At 60.9% G+C, this 16,036-nt stretch overlaps 1 protein-coding gene and 2 pseudogenes across 1 annotated transcript; all 3 read right to left on the bottom strand.

Moving 5' to 3' along the window:
- Positions 1-480: 480 nt before the first annotated feature.
- LOC115334451 lies at positions 481-3,243 on the bottom strand (annotated as a pseudogene).
- A 3,686-nt stretch (positions 3,244-6,929) lies between these two features.
- On the bottom strand, positions 6,930-9,598 carry LOC115334423 (protocadherin beta-15-like). The gene has a single exon (XM_029998544.2). It carries the CDS (start codon positions 9,442-9,444, stop codon positions 7,003-7,005), a length of 2,442 nt encoding a protein of 813 aa, XP_029854404.1. The 5' UTR covers positions 9,445-9,598; the 3' UTR covers positions 6,930-7,002.
- Positions 9,599-13,074: 3,476 nt separating this feature from the next.
- LOC115334422 lies at positions 13,075-16,028 on the bottom strand (annotated as a pseudogene).
- Between the last annotated feature and the right edge of the window lie 8 nt (positions 16,029-16,036).

Below are 16,036 nucleotides of genomic sequence, written 5' to 3'. Positions count from 1 at the left end.
AACAATCCCATGCAGTGCTACAGGCTCGGGGAAGAGTGGCTGGAAAGCTGCCCTCAGGAAAAGACCTGGGGGTGCTGGTTGACAGCCGGCTGAGTATGAGCCTGCAGTGTGCCCAGGTGGCCAAGAAAGCCAATGGCATGCTGGCCTGTATCAGAAATACAGGTTCAGGGTCTTGCCTAACAGCAAGTGAGACAAGAACTTAGCCGGGGGCCCTGGACCTGACCCCCACACGCCAAGCATTTCAGAAAAGGCTGAAACAGAGCTGAAACATGCCGTTGCCTGACTGAGGGAGCCTTAGTTTCCTTTGTTTCTTTAGTTTGGGAGGGGGAGACAATCTTCCTTCTGACTTAGAATTTGTGGGAAATCGGTGATGCCAATGGCAAATGCAGATTTACTCTGGGGGGAACCGTTGCCACGTGTTGTAGCCCCGATCCCTTCCCGTCGCGAGGCGTGAAGCCTCTGGCTGTGCTTGACTCCATGCTAGTTGAAGGAAAGACTATTGAACTGTTTCCGCATAGAGCGTCCCTGGGCTGTCTGGTGCCACATCCCCATGGTGACAGGGCCACGGGAGAATTCTTGTTCATCGCCCGGTGCCCCTGCCCATGCCACTGTGCTGCGGTGGCAGGCTGGGGAGGATGGGCTTCAGGAACTTGAACTCACTGTTGCCCGAGCCTGTCGTGAGGCTGATCTCGTAGCAATAGGCGTGGGGCAGGGTCCCCGCAGCGGCCGCGTCAGCCAGGCCACTCTGCAAGTTGCCAGTGCCGTAAAGCACGTGCCCCCCCTTCAGCTCCTTGCTCTTGCACACCTTGCGCGCGATGAAGGCTGCCATGGATGCGGGAAGAGGACGGAGACGAAGACCAACGAAATGATTAAATAGGTCGTCAGGGAGCCTCCCTCATCCTCCGTGGCCAGGCTGCTGTGTGGTAGGTGCACGTCTGAGAAGTCATTGAGCAGGAGCGCGCTCAGTGCAGCGGTGGCTGACAGCGGTGGCTGCCCGTTGTCTCGCACCAGGACGACGAGCTTCTGCTTCACAGCATCCCTCTCTGTCACCGGCCTCCTCAGGCCTCCCCACTTGGGCACCCACTGCAAACAGCCCAGGGTCAGTGGCCCTCAGCAGGTGGTACGAGAGCCACGAGTTCTGCCCCGAGTCGGCGTCAACAGCCACCACTTTGGTGACGAGGTACCCCGCTTCAGATGACTTGGGCACCAGCTCGCTGGACGCGGGGCTGCTGTCCTGCGAGGGGTACAGCACCAGTGGCGCATTGTCGTTCTCGTCCACCACAACCAGGCGGACGGTGACGTTGGCACTAAGGGGAGGTGTCCCCGCATCGGAGGCGCTCACCAAGACCTCGATCTGCCTCACCTGCTCGTAGTCCAGAGGCCGCAGCACAAATACCTGCCCGTTCTCAGAGTTCACGGAGATGCAGGAGCAGGGAGGCCGCTCTGCAGGGTGGGCTGGTGCCAGGGAATACGTCACCTGGCGTTGGGCCCCTCGTCGGCATCCGAGGCGCTGACGGCTCCAACGAGCACCGTGGGGACGTTGTTCTCACGCACGTACATGGTGTACGATGTCTGGTTGAAGACAGGCACATTGTCATTGACATCGGAGATGTCCACCGTGAAGGTCTGGGTGGTTGTGAGAGGAGGTGACCCCGCGTCTGCCGCTGTGACAGCGAGGGGTGTAACGTGCCGTCTCCTCCCGGTCCAGCGTGCTCACGGTCACCAGCTCATAGTAATTCTTATAGGGCCGGCCGCAGGGAGAACAATAGCTGGTCCTCAAGGGCACAGGAGATCTTCCCGTTGGCACCAGCATCCCGGTCCCTGACAGTAAAGAGGGCGACCACCGTCCCGGGTAATGCGTTCTCGGGGAGGGGGCTGCTGAAGGAACTGACCACCACCTCCGGCGCGTTGTCGTTCACATCCACCACCTCCACCAACACCTTGCACATTGCCGAGAGGCCCCCGCCATCCGTGGCCCGCACACTGAGCTCGTGATTCTCTGCTGCCTCAAAGTCCAGAGGCTTCGTGAGTCTAATTTCACCGGTCACAGCGTCGATCGCAAACGATGAGTGGCTCTGGCCCACCGCTTGGCTGAACTGATAGGACACCTCCCCGTTAGGTCCTGCATCCCGATCGGTTGCCACCACGCTGAGAACCACAGAGCCCTCCACTGCATTTTCCAAAACCTGCCCAATGTACCGCTCCTGCGTGAAGACGGGAGCATTGTCATTTACATCTAGCACGACAATGCGGATTTGGGTGGGTCCCGCTCCTAGGCGGAGAGCCTCCGTCCACGGCAATGAGGCTGAAGCCCACCTCCGCCTCCTCCTCTCTGTCCAGCGGCTTTTCCAAGACCAATTCCACATATTTGTCACCCTCACTCCGACTCCCAAAGGAGACACTAAAGTATTCGTTCCGGGGTGCAATGCTGTAAGCCTGGATGCTGTTGCTGCCAACATCCAGGTCCCGAGCCCCCTCCAGCGGGAAACGCGAGCCCGGGTCGCTCGTTTCCGGGATCTTAAAAGTGACTTGTTCCTCCGGGAAAGCGGGCGAGTGGTCATTGATGTCCTCCACGGCCACCTCGACCCGAAAGAACTGCAGGGGGTTCGCCAGCAGCAGCTCGAAGGGGAGCGTGCACGTAGCGGACTGCCCGCAGAGCTCCTCCCGGTCCAGCCTCTCCGCCACTACGAGGCGGCCGGTGCCGCGGTCTAAGCGAAAGTGCTGCCGGCCGTCCTCCGAGGCCAGGCGGGCGCGGCGAGCCGAGAGCTGCGCCGGGGCCAGCCCCGCGTCCTCCGCCACGTTGGCTACCACGGAGCCGCTCTCCCCCTCCTCGGCTACGGAGTAGCGGATGGGCTCGGCGCGAGCGTGCGGCAGGGAGAGGAAAGCAGAGAGACAAAGCACTTGCCTTGCGATCGCCATGTCGGGGGGGCGGACAGCCTCCGTCTCGCGGATCGCCCGCGCAGTCCTCCGCGGAAAGCGGCGCCCCGGCAGCAGCGCGGCGGGGCGGGCCGGCGGGCGGGCGCCCTCCCTCTCGCCGAGTCCGGCCGGCGGCTCGGCTCGGCTCGGCTCGGCTCGGCTCGGCTGGCTCGGCTGGCTCGGCTCGGCTTGGCTGGCTCGGCTGGCTCGTCTGGCTCGGCTCGGCTGGCTCGGCTCAGCTCGGCTGGCTCGGCTCGGCTGGCTCGGCCGGGCTGGGCAGGGCCGGGCTGGGCTCGGCCGCCTCCCCGCCCGCAGCCGCTCGGCGCCGCCTTGGCCGGGAGCACCACCACTGCGGCCCGCGGCGGGACTTGCGCCCGCCCGCCGCCCGCTGCCCGCGCTTGCCGGCTCGCCCCGGCACAGGGACCCCGCGCGCACACGCGCGGCTTGCCGGCCGCTCGCCCCGCGTGGGGGGCCCCCGCTGCAGCACGCGCGCACCACCGCGGCCGGGGAGGCAAGCGCAGGGAAGGAGCGCCCAGAGCCCTGCGCGGCCGCCGCCTGAGTCCGGGCGCACGGGCAGCGCCGGCAGCTGCCCCGCGTCTTCCCCCGCTCCCGCTGCCCAGAGCCCGCGGGCAGGAGTGCGCGCCCGGCTCCCGGTAGGCCGCTCCGCGCCCTTCGAGCAACACGGCGGCAAGACGAGCACGAGGCGTTTCCCACGGCACGGCGGGGCGGAGGCTCGGCCCGGAGGGACTGAGCCGCCTTCCCCGGCCGCAGAAACCGGGCGAGAGCCTCCGCCGGGGCAGCCCGCAGGTCGCAGCACGGCGCGGCACTACATCTACTCGGGAACGTCGGGCTGAGGACGGGAACGGAGGCGGGTCCCAGCGAGGCTCAGGCGTGGGCGCGCCCGCCGGCCGCCCGGTCCGGCGCCTGAGCGGGACGAGGGGCTGTGCTCCCCGGGTTGCCTTCCCTCTCGCCCGCGGGCTGCGAGCTGCACAGCGGTTCTTCTTCGTGCTTCGTCCTTGCCCGCCCCCGCAGATGCAGCTCTCAGGAGACTTGGAAAGCTCACGCCCGCCCCCCACCTGGCTGCCTTGCAGAGGCCTTTGCACACCCAGGGCCCCTCTTCCCCTCACCCTCCATCAAACTGCGCTCTGCCTCAGCCACAAGCTCAGTGCTCAGAAGACCTGCACCGCACCGGCCTGCCAGCAATTCCCTGCTCCCCCTAATTTCCCTGAATGCACCCTAGGCCTCATCTCCAAACTGAAGCAATGTACCCGCTCAACCTTACCTCAGCCCAGGGACAGCACGAGAAAAAAACCTCCCGGCCCTTTGAAAACTTTGACAGAGCTTTCCCAGAAAGAACCTCTCTGCAAAGACTACTGTCTCCACACAAGCCATTCCATCGTCTTCTTTATTTCACTTTTACACAAAAGGGTATCCCGGTTTACAACGGTACAGCTTATAACTGCAGCACTACACAGCGAGAGGGCTTCCGAATATTCCGTGCCACACCGCCTTCATTCAAACCATCCGTTATTACACATGCGGTGACAGTCTTTTTTCAGAGGAGTACGCAAGACAAGGCTCAAACACAGTGCGCAGAGTAGAAGGAGAAAGGGCAAAAAGGAGAATGCAAACGCTCTAAGACGTCAGGATAGGCATCGGGATAGGCAAGGAAGGAGAGGTGGTGGAGTGTGTCTCTCTCTCTGTCAGGGAGGGTTTTGCTTGTACAGAGCCCCACAGTTGTGATGATAAGGTCGAGTGCTTGTGCGTAAGGATGAAGGGGAAGGCCAGCAAGGCAGCTATCGTGCTGGGAGTCTGTCATAGGCCACCCAACCACGTTGAAGAGGCAGATGAAACATTCTACAAGTGGCTGGCAGTAGTCTCACAATCGTGTGCCCTTGTTCTCACGGGGGGACTTCAGCTATCCGGATGCCTGCTGGAAAGACAACACAGCAGAGGGCAAACAGTCTAGGAGGTTCCTGGAGTGTGTGTGGAAGAGAACTTCCTGACACAGCTGGTAGGTGAGCCTACCAGGGGAGGAGCCTCGCTAGACCTACTGTTTACAAACAGTGAAGGACTGGTGGGAGATGTGGTGGTCGGAGGCCGTCTTGGGCTTAGGGACCACAAAACGATAGAATTCTCGATTCTTGGTGAGGTAAGGAAGGGGGTCAGCAAAACCACTACCATGGACTTCGGGAGGGCAAACTTTGGCCTGTTCAGGACACTGGTTGAGAGGGTCCCTTGGGGGACAGTCCTGAAGGGCAAAGGGGACGTTCTTCAGGAAGGAAGTCTTAAAGGCTCAGGAGCAGGCTATTCCCATGCGCAGCAAGACGAACCGTCGGGGAAGACGACCGGCCTGGCTGAACAGGGAGCTTTTGCTGGGACTCAGGAAAGAAAGGAGAGTTGACCATCTCTGGAAGAAAGGGCAGGCAACTCAGGAAGAGTATAGGGATCTTGTTAGGTCATGCAGAGAGAGAATTAGAGAGGCAAAAGCTCAGCTAGAACTCAACCTGGCCGCTGTCGTAAGAGATAACAAAAAATGTCTTTACAAATACGTTGGCAACAAAAAGAGAGCCAAGGAGAATATCCATCCTTTATTGGATGCAGAGGGGAACATTGCCACCAAAGATGAGGAGAAGGCTGAGGTACTCTAATGCCTTCTTTGCCTCTGTCTTTAATAGTGAGACCAGTTATCCTCAGGGTACTCAGCCCCCTGAGCTGGAAGACAGGGACGGAGAGCAGCATATATCCCCCATAATCCAGGCGGAAGCAGTTAATGACCTGCTACGCCACCTGGACACTCCCAAGTCTATGGGACCGGATGCGATCCACCCGAGGGTACTGAGGGAGCTGGCGGAGGAGCTTGCCAAGACACTCTCCGTCATTTATCGTCAGTCCTGGTCAACAGGGGAGGTCCCACACGACTGGAGGCTTGCCAATGTGATGCCCTTTTGCAAGAAGGGTCGGAAGGAGGATCCGGGCAACTACAGGCCTTTCAGCCTGGCCTCGGTACCGAGGAAGATTACGGAGCGGTTCATCTTGAGTGTGCTCACACGGCAGGTGCAGGACAACCAGGGGATCGGGCCCAGCCAGCATGGGTTCATGAAAGGCAGGTCCTGCTCTTGACCAACCTGATCTCCTTCTATGACCACGTGACCCACCTAGTGGATGAGGGGAAGGCTGTGGATGCTGTCTACCTGGACTTTAGTAAGGCCTTTGACACTGTCTCTCACAGCATACTCCTTGAGAAGCTGGCGGCTCATGGCTTAGTCAGGTGCACTCTTTGCTGGGTAAAAAAAACTGGCTGGATGGACGAGCACAGAGAGTTGTGCTGAACAGAGTTAAAACCAGGTGGCGGCCGGTCACAAGTGGTGTTCCCCAGGGCTCGGTTTTGGAGCCAGTTCTCCTTAGTATCTTTATCAACGAACTCGGCCAAGGGATCGAGTGCACCCTCAGTAAGTTTGCAGAGGACACCAAGTTGGGAGGTAGGGCTGATCTTCTCGAGGGTAGGAAGGCTCTACAGAGGGGTCCGGACAGACTGGATCAACGGGCCGAGGCCAACTGTATGAAGTTCAACAAGGCCAAGTGCCGGGTCCTGCAATTCCGTCACAACAATCCCATGCAGTGCTACAGGCTCGGGGAAGAGTGGCTGGAAAGCTGCCCTCAGGAAAAGACCTGGGGGGGCTGGTTGACAGCCGGCTGAGTATGAGCCTGCAGTGTGCCCAGGTGGCCAAGAAGGCCAATGGCATGCTGGCCTGTATCAGAAATACAGGTTCAGGGTCTTGCCTAACAGCAAGTGAGACAAGAACTTAGCCGGGGGCCCTGGACCTGACCCCACACGCCAAGCATTTCAGAAAAGGCTGAAACAGAGCTGAAACATGCCGTTGCCTGACTGAGGGAGCCTTAGTTTCCTTTGTTTCTTTAGTTTGGGAGGGGGAGACAATCTTCCTTCTGACTTAGAATTTGTGGGAAATCGGTGATGCCAATGGCAAATGCAGATTTACTCTGGAGGGAACCGTTGCCACGTGTTGTAGCCCCGATCCCTTCCCGTCGCGAGGCGTGAAGCCTCTGGCTGTGCTTGACTCCATGCTAGTTGAAGGAAAGACTATTGAACTGTTCCGCAGAGAGCGTCCCTGGGCTGTCTGGTGCCACATCCTCCATGGTGACAGGGCCACGGGAGAATTCTTGTTCATCGCCGGTGCCCCTGCCCATGCCACTGTGCTGCGGTGGCAGGCTGGGGAGGATGGGCTTCAGGAACTTGAACTCACTGTTGCCCGAGCCCGTCGTGAGGCTGATCTCGTAGCAATAGGCGTGGGGCAGGGTCCCCGCAGCGGCCGCGTCAGCCAGGCCACTCTGCAAGTTGCCAGTGCCGTAAAGCACGTGCCCCCCCTTCAGCTCCTTGCTCTTGCACACCTTGCGCGCGATGAAGGCTGCCATGGATGCGAGGAAGAGGACGGAGACGAAGACCAACGAAATGATTAAATAGGTCGTCAGGGAGCCTCCCTCATCCTCCGTGGCCAGGCTGCTGTGTGGTAGGTGCACGTCTGAGAAGTCATTGAGCAGGAGCGCGCTCAGTGCAGCGGTGGCTGACAGCGGTGGCTGCCCGTTGTCTCGCACCAGGACGACGAGCTTCTGCTTCACAGCATCCCTCTCTGTCACCGGCCTCCTCAGTCGCACCTCCCCACTTTGGGCACCCACTGCAAACAGCCCAGGGTCAGTGGCCCTCAGCAGGTGGTACGAGAGCCACGAGTTCTGCCCCGAGTCGGCGTCAACAGCCACCACTTTGGTGACGAGGTACCCCGCTTCAGATGACTTGGGCACCAGCTCGCTGGACGCGGGGCTGCTGTCCTGCGAGGGGTACAGCACCAGTGGCGCATTGTCGTTCTCGTCCACCACAACCAGGCGGACGGTGACGTTGGCACTAAGGGGAGGTGTCCCCGCATCGGAGGCGCTCACCAAGACCTCGATCTGCCTCACCTGCTCGTAGTCCAGAGGCCGCAGCACAAATACCTGCCCGTTCTCAGAGTTCACGGAGATGCAGGAGCAGGGAGGCCGCTCTGCAGGGTGGGCTGGTGCCAGGGAATACGTCACCTTGGCGTTGGGCCCCTCGTCGGCATCCGAGGCGCTGACGGCTCCAACGAGCACCGTGGGGACGTTGTTCTCACGCACGTACATGGTGTACGATGTCTGGTTGAAGACAGGCACATTGTCATTGACATCGGAGATGTCCACCGTGAAGGTCTGGGTGGTTGTGAGAGGAGGTGACCCCACGTCTGCCGCTGTGACAGCGAGGGTGTAACGTGCCGTCTCCTCCCGGTCCAGCGTGCTCACGGTCACCAGCTCATAGTAATTCTTATAGGCCGGCCGCAGGGAGAACAATAGCTGGTCCTCAAGGGCACAGGAGATCTTCCCGTTGGCACCAGCATCCCGGTCCCTGACAGTAAAGAGGGCGACCACCGTCCCGGGTAATGCGTTCTCGGGGAGGGGGCTGCTGAAGGAACTGACCACCACCTCCGGCGCATTGTCGTTCACATCCACCACCTCCACCAACACCTTGCACATTGCCGAGAGGCCCCCGCCATCCGTGGCCCGCACACTGAGCTCGTGATTCTCTGCTGCCTCAAAGTCCAGAGGCTTCGTGAGTCTAATTTCACCGGTCACAGCGTCGATCGCAAACAATGAGTGGCTCTGGCCCACCGCTTGGCTGAACTGATAGGACACCTCCCCGTTAGGTCCTGCATCCCGATCGGTTGCCACCACGCTGAGAACCACAGAGCCCTCCGCTGCATTTTCCAAAACCTGCCCAATGTACCGCTCCTGCGTGAAGACGGGAGCATTGTCATTTACATCTAGCACGACAATGCGGATTTGGGTGGTCCCGCTCCTAGGCGGAGAGCCTCCGTCCACGGCAATGAGGCTGAAACCCACCTCCGCCTCCTCCTCTCTGTCCAGCGGCTTTTCCAAGACCAATTCTACATACTTCTTGCCCTTAATCCGACTCCCATAGGAGACACTAAAGTATTCATTCCGGGGTGCAACGCTGTAAGCCTGGATGCTGTTGCTGCCAACATCCAGGTCCCGAGCCCCCTCCAGCGGGAAACGCGAGCCCGGGTTGCTGGTTTCCGGGATTTTAAAAGTGACTTGTTCCTCCGGGAAAACGGGCGAGTGGTCATTGATGTCCTCCACGGCCACCTCGACCCGAAAGAACTGCAGGGGGTTCGCCAGCAGCAGCTCGAAGGGGAGCGTGCACGTAGCGGACTGCCCGCAGAGCTCCTCCCGGTCCAGCCTCTCCGCCACTACGAGGCGGCCGGTGCCGCGGTCTAAGCGAAAGTGCTGCCGGCCGTCCTCCGAGGCCAGGCGGGCGCGGCGAGCCGAGAGCTGCGCCGGGGCCAGCCCCGCGTCCTCCGCCACGTTGGCTACCACGGAGCCGCTCTCCCCCTCCTCGGCTACGGAGTAGCGGATGGGCTCGGCGCGAGCGTGCGGCAGGGAGAGGAAAGCAGAGAGACAAAGCACTTGCCTTGCGATCGCCATGTCGGGGCGGCGGACAGCCTCCGTCTCGCGGATCGCCCGCGCAGTCCTCCGCGGAAAGCGGCGCCCGGCAGCAGCGCGGCGGGGCGGGCCGGCGGGCGGGCGGGCGCCCTCCCTCTCGCCGAGTCCGGCCGGCGGCTCGGCTCGGCTGGCTCGGCTCGGCTCGGCTGGCTCGGCTCGGCTGGCTCGGCTGGCTCAGCCGGGCTGGGCAGGGCCGGGCTGGGCTCGGCCGCCTCCCCGCCCGCAGCCGCTCGGCGCCGCCTTGGCCGGGAGCACCACCCTGCGGCCCGCGGCGGGACTGCGCCCGCCGCCGCCCGCTGCCCGCGCTTGCCGGCTCGCCCCGGCACAGGGACCCGCGCGCACACGCGCGGCTGCCGGCCGCTCGCCCGCGTGGGGGCCCCGCGGCAGCACGCGCGCACACCCCGCGCCGGGGAGGCAAGCGCAGGGAAGGAGCGCCCAGAGCCCTGCGCGGCCGCCGCCTGAGTCCGGGCGCACGGGCAGCGCCGGCAGCTGCCCCGCGTCTTCCCCCGCTCCCCGCTGCCCAGAGCCCGCGGGCAGGCGTGCGCTGCCCGGCTCCCGGGAGGCCGCTCCGCGCCCTTCGAGCAACACGGCGGCAAGACGAGCACGAGGCGTTTCCCACGGCACGGCGGGGCGGAGGCTCGGCCCGGAGGGACTGAGCCGCCTTCCCCGGCCGCAGAAAACCGGGCGAGAGCCTCCGCCGGGGCAGCCCGCAGGACGCAGCACGGCGCGGCACTACATCTACTCGGGAACGTCGGGCTGAGGACGGGGAACGGAGGCGGGTCCCAGCGAGGCTCAGGCGTGGGCGCGCCCGCCGGCCACCCGGTCCGGAGCCTGAGCGGGACGAGGGGCTGTGCTCCCCGGGTTGCCCTCCCTCTCGCCCGCGGGCTGCGAGCTGCACAGCGGTTCTTCGTGCTTCGTCCTTGCCCGCCCCCGCAGATGCAGCTCTCAGGAGACTTGGAAAGCTCACGCTCGCCCCCCCACCTGGCTGCCTTGCAGAGGCCTTTGCACACCCAGGGCCCCTCTTCCCTCCCCTCCATCAAACTGCGCTCTGCCTCAGCCACAAGCTCAGTGCTCAGAAGACCTGCACCGCACCGGCCTGCCAGCAATTCCCTGCTCCCCCTAATTTCCCTGAATGCACCCTAGGCCTCATCTCCAAACTGAAGCAATGTACCCGCTCAACCTTACCTCAGCCCAGGGACAGCACGAGAAAAAAACCTCCCGGCCCTTTGAAAACTTTGACAGAGCTTTCCCAGAAAGAACCTCTCTGCAAAGACTACTGTCTCCACACAAGCCATTCCATCGTCTTCTTTATTTCACTTTTACACAAAAGGGTATCCCGGTTTACAACGGTACAGCTTATAACTGCAGCACTACACAGCGAGAGGGCTTCCGAATATTCCGTGCCACACTGCCTTCATTCAAACCATCCGTTATTACACATGCGGTGACAGTCTTTTTTCAGAGGAGTACGCAAGACAAGGCTCAAACACAGTGCGCAGAGTAGAAGGAGAAAGGGCAAAAAGGAGAATGCAAACGCTCTAAGACATCGGGATAGGCAAGGAAGGAGAGGTGGTGGAGTGTCTCTCTCTCTCTGTCAGGGAGGGTTTTGCTTGTACAGAGCCCCACAGTTGTGATGATAAGGTCGAGTGCTTGTGCGTAAGGATGAAGGGGAAGGCCAGCAAGGCAGCTATCATGCTGGGAGTCTGTCATAGGCCACCCAACCACGTTGAAGAGGCAGATGAAACATTCTACAAGTGGCTGGCAGTAGTCTCAGAATCGTGTGCCCTTGTTCTCACGGGGGGACTTCAGCTTTCCGGATGCCTGCTGGAAAGACAACACAGCAGAGGGCAAACAGTCTAGGAGGTTCCTGGAGTGTGTGTGGAAGAGAACTTCCTGACACAGCTGGTAGGTGAGCCTACCAGGGGAGGAGCCTCGCTAGACCTACTGTTTACAAACAGGGAAGGACTGGTGGGAGATGTGGTGGTCGGAGGCCGTCTTGGGCTTAGGGACCACAAAACGATAGAATTCTTGATTCTTGGTGAGGTAAGGAAGGGGGTCAGCAAAACCACTACCATGGACTTCCGGAGGGCAAACTTTGGCCTGTTCAGGACACTGGTTGAGAGGGTCCCTTGGGGGACAGTCCTGAAGGGCAAAGGGGTCCAGGAAGGCTGGACGTTCTTCAGGAAGGAAGTCTTAAAGGCTCAGGAGCAGGCTATTCCCATGCGCAGCAAGACGAACCGTCGGGGAAGACGACCGGCCTGGCTGAACAGGGAGCTTTTGCTGGGACTCAGGAAAGAAAGGAGAGTTGACCATCTCTGGAAGAAAGGGCAGGCAACTCAGGAAGAGTATAGGGATCTTGTTAGGTCATGCAGAGAAAGAATTAGAGAGGCAAAAGCTCAGCTAGAACTCAACCTGGCCGCTGTCATAAGAGATAACAAAAAATGTCTTTACAAATACGTTGGCAACAAAAAGAGAGCCAAGGAGAATATCCATCCTTTATTGGATGCAGAGGGGAACATTGCCACCAAAGATGAGGAGAAGGCTGAGGTACTTAATGCCTTCTTTGCCTCAGTCTTTAATTGTGAGACCAGTTATCCTCAGGGTACTCAGCCCCCTGAGCTGGAAGACAGGGACGGAGAGCAGCATATATCCCCCATAATCCAGGCAGAAGCAGTTAATGACCTGCTACACCACCTGGACACTCCCAAGTCTATGGGACCGGATGCGATCCACCCGAGGGTACTGAGGGAGCTGGCGGAGGAGCTTGCCAAGACACTCTCCGTCATTTATCGCCAGTCCTGGTCAACAGGGGAGGTCCCACACTACTGGAGGCTTGCCAATGTGATGCCCTTTTGCAAGAAGGGTCGGAAGGAGGATCCGGGCAACTACAGGCCTTTCAGCCTGGCCTCGGTACCGGGGAAGATTACGGAGCGGTTCATCTTGAGTGTGCTCACACGGCAGGTGCAGGACAACCAGGGGATCGGGCCCAGCCAGCATGGGTTCATGAAAGGCAGGTCCTGCTCTTGACCAACCTGATCTCCTTCTATGACCACGGGACCCACCTAGTGGATGAGGGGAAGGCTGTGGATGCTGTCTACCTGGACTTTAGTAAGGCCTTTGACACTGTCTCTCACAGCATACTCCTTGAGAAGCTGGCGGCTCATGGCTTAGTCAGGTGCACTCTTTGCTGGGTAAAAAACTGGCTGGATGGACGAGCCCAGAGAGTTGTGCTGAACGGAGTTAAAACCAGGTGGCGGCCGGTCACAAGTGGTGTTCCCCAGGGCTCGGTTTTGGAGCCAGTTCTCCTTAGTATCTTTATCAACGAACTCGGCCAAGGGATCGAGTGCACCCTCAGTAAGTTTGCAGAGGACACCAAGTTGGGAGGTAGGGCTGATCTTCTCGAGGGTAGGAAGGCTCTACAGAGGGGTCCGGACAGACTGGATCAACGGGCCGAGGCCAACTGTATGAAGTTCAACAAGGCCAAGTGCCGGGTCCTGCAATTCCGTCACAACAATCCCATGCAGTGCTACAGGCTCGGGGAAGAGTGGCTGGAAAGCTGCCCTCAGGAAAAGACCTGGGGGTGCTGGTTGACAGCCGGCTGAGTATGAGCCTGCAGTGTGCCCAGGTGGCCAAGAAGGCCAATGGCATGCTGGCCTGTATCAGAAATACAGGTTCAGGGTCTTGCCTAACAGCAAGTGAGACAAGAACTTAGCCGGGGGCCCTGGACCTGACCCCACACGCCAAGCATTTCAAAAAAGGCTGAAACAGAGCTGAAACATGCCGTTGCCTGACTGAGGGAGCCTTAGTTTCCTTTGTTTCTTTAGTTTGGGAGGGGGAGACAATCTTCCTTCTGACTTAGAATTTGTGGGAAATCGGTGATGCCAATGGCAAATGCAGATTTACTCTGGGGGAACCGTTGCCACGTGTTGTAGCCCCGATCCCTTCCCGTCGCGAGGCGTGAAGCCTCTGGCTGTGCTTGACTCCATGCTAGTTGAAGGAAAGACTATTGAACTGTTCCGCAGAGAGCGTCCCTGGGCTGTCTGGTGCCACATCCTCCATGGTGACAGGGCCACGGGAGAATTCTTGTTCATCGCCGGTGCCCCTGCCCATGCCACTGTGCTGCGGTGGCAGGCTGGGGAGGATGGGCTTCAGGAACTTGAACTCACTGTTGCCCGAGCCCGTCGTGAGGCTGATCTCGTAGCAATAGGCGTGGGGCAGGGTCCCCGCAGCGGCCCGCGTCAGCCAGGCCACTCTGCAAGTTGCCAGTGCCGTAAAGCACGTGCCCCCCCCTTCAGCTCCTTGCTCTTGCACACCTTGCGCGCGATGAAGGCTGCCATGGATGCGAGGAAGAGGACGGAGACGAAGACCAACGAAATGATTAAATAGGTCGTCAGGGAGCCTCCCTCATCCTCCGTGGCCAGGCTGCTGTGTGGTAGGTGCACGTCTGAGAAGTCATTGAGCAGGAGCGCGCTCAGTGCAGCGGTGGCTGACAGCGGTGGCTGCCCGTTGTCTCGCACCCAGGACGACGAGCTTCTGCTTCACAGCATCCCTCTCTGTCACCGGCCTCCTCAGTCGCACCTCCCCACTTTGGGCACCCACTGCAAACAGCCCAGGGTCAGTGGCCCTCAGCAGGTGGTACGAGAGCCACGAGTTCTGCCCCGAGTCGGCGTCAACAGCCACCACTTTGGTGACGAGGTACCCCGCTTCAGATGACTTGGGCACCAGCTCGCTGGACGCGGGGCTGCTGTCCTGCGAGGGGTACAGCACCAGTGGCGCATTGTCGTTCTCGTCCACCACAACCAGGCGGACGGTGACGTTGGCACTAAGGGGAGGTGTCCCCGCATCGGAGGCGCTCACCAAGACCTCGATCTGCCTCACCTGCTCGTAGTCCAGAGGCCGCAGCACAAATACCTGCCCGTTCTCAGAGTTCACGGAGATGCAGGAGCAGGGAGGCCGCTCTGCAGGGTGGGCTGGTGCCAGGGAATACGTCACCTTGGCGTTGGGCCCCTCGTCGGCATCCGAGGCGCTGACGGCTCCAACGAGCACCGTGGGGACGTTGTTCTCACGCACGTACATGGTGTACGATGTCTGGTTGAAGACAGGCACATTGTCATTGACATCGGAGATGTCCACCGTGAAGGTCTGGGTGGTTGTGAGAGGAGGTGACCCCGCGTCTGCCGCTGTGACAGCGAGGGTGTAACGTGCCGTCTCCTCCCGGTCCAGCGTGCTCACGGTCACCAGCTCATAGTAATTCTTATAGGCCGGCCGCAGGGAGAACAATAGCTGGTCCTCAAGGGCACAGGAGATCTTCCCGTTGGCACCAGCATCCCGGTCCCTGACAGTAAAGAGGGCGACCACCGTCCCGGGTAATGCGTTCTCGGGGAGGGGGCTGCTGAAGGAACTGACCACCACCTCCGGCGCATTGTCGTTCACATCCACCACCTCCACCAACACCTTGCACATTGCCGAGAGGCCCCCGCCATCCGTGGCCCGCACACTGAGCTCGTGATTCTCTGCTGCCTCAAAGTCCAGAGGCTTCGTGAGTCTAATTTCACCGGTCACAGCGTCGATCGCAAACAATGAGTGGCTCTGGCCCACCGCTTGGCTGAACTGATAGGACACCTCCCCGTTAGGTCCTGCATCCCGATCGGTTGCCACCACGCTGAGAACCACAGAGCCCTCCACTGCATTTTCCAAAACCTGCCCAATGTACCGCTCCTGCGTGAAGACGGGAGCATTGTCATTTGCATCTAGCACGACAATGCGGATTTGGGTGGTCCCGCTCCTAGGCGGAGAGCCTCCGTCCACGGCAATGAGGCTGAAGCCCACCTCCGCCTCCTCCTCTCTGTCCAGCGGCTTTTCCAAGACCAGTTCTACATACTTCTTGCCCTTAATCCGACTCCCATAGGAGACACTAAAGTATTCGTTCTGGGGTGCAATGCTGTAAGCCTGGATGCTGTTGCTGCCAACATCCAGGTCCCGAGCCCCCTCCAGCGGGAAACGCGAGCCCGGGTTGCTGGTTTCCGGGATTTTAAAAGTGACTTGTTCCTCCGGGAAAACGGGCGAGTGGTCATTGATGTCCTCCACGGCCACCTCGACCCGAAAGAACTGCAGGGGGTTCGCCAGCAGCAGCTCGAAGGGGAGCGTGCACGTAGCGGACTGCCCGCAGAGCTCCTCCCGGTCCAGCCTCTCCGCCACTACGAGGCGGCCGGTGCCGCGGTCTAAGCGAAAGTGCTGCCGGCCGTCCTCCGAGGCCAGGCGGGCGCGGCGAGCCGAGAGCTGCGCCGGGGCCAGCCCCGCGTCCTCCGCCACGTTGGCTACCACGGAGCCGCTCTCCCCCTCCTCGGCTACGGAGTAGCGGATGGGCTCGGCGCGAGCGTGCGGCAGGGAGAGGAAAGCAGAGAGACAAAGCACTTGCCTTGCGATCGCCATGTCGGGGCGGCGGACAGCCTCCGTCTCGCGGATCGCCCGCGCAGTCCTCCGCGGAAAGCGGCGCCCGGCAGCAGCGCGGCGGGGCGGGCCGGCGGGCGGGCGGGCGCCCTCCCTCTCGCCGAGTCCGGCCGGCGGCTCGGCT

Source organism: Aquila chrysaetos, chromosome 22 (genome assembly GCF_900496995.4).
Source record: "Aquila chrysaetos chrysaetos chromosome 22, bAquChr1.4, whole genome shotgun sequence".
In the NCBI taxonomy this organism is placed as follows: domain Eukaryota; kingdom Metazoa; phylum Chordata; class Aves; order Accipitriformes; family Accipitridae; genus Aquila; species Aquila chrysaetos.
The sequence above is the reverse complement of the archived record's forward strand: the minus strand, read 5'-3'. Positions and strand labels throughout refer to the sequence as shown.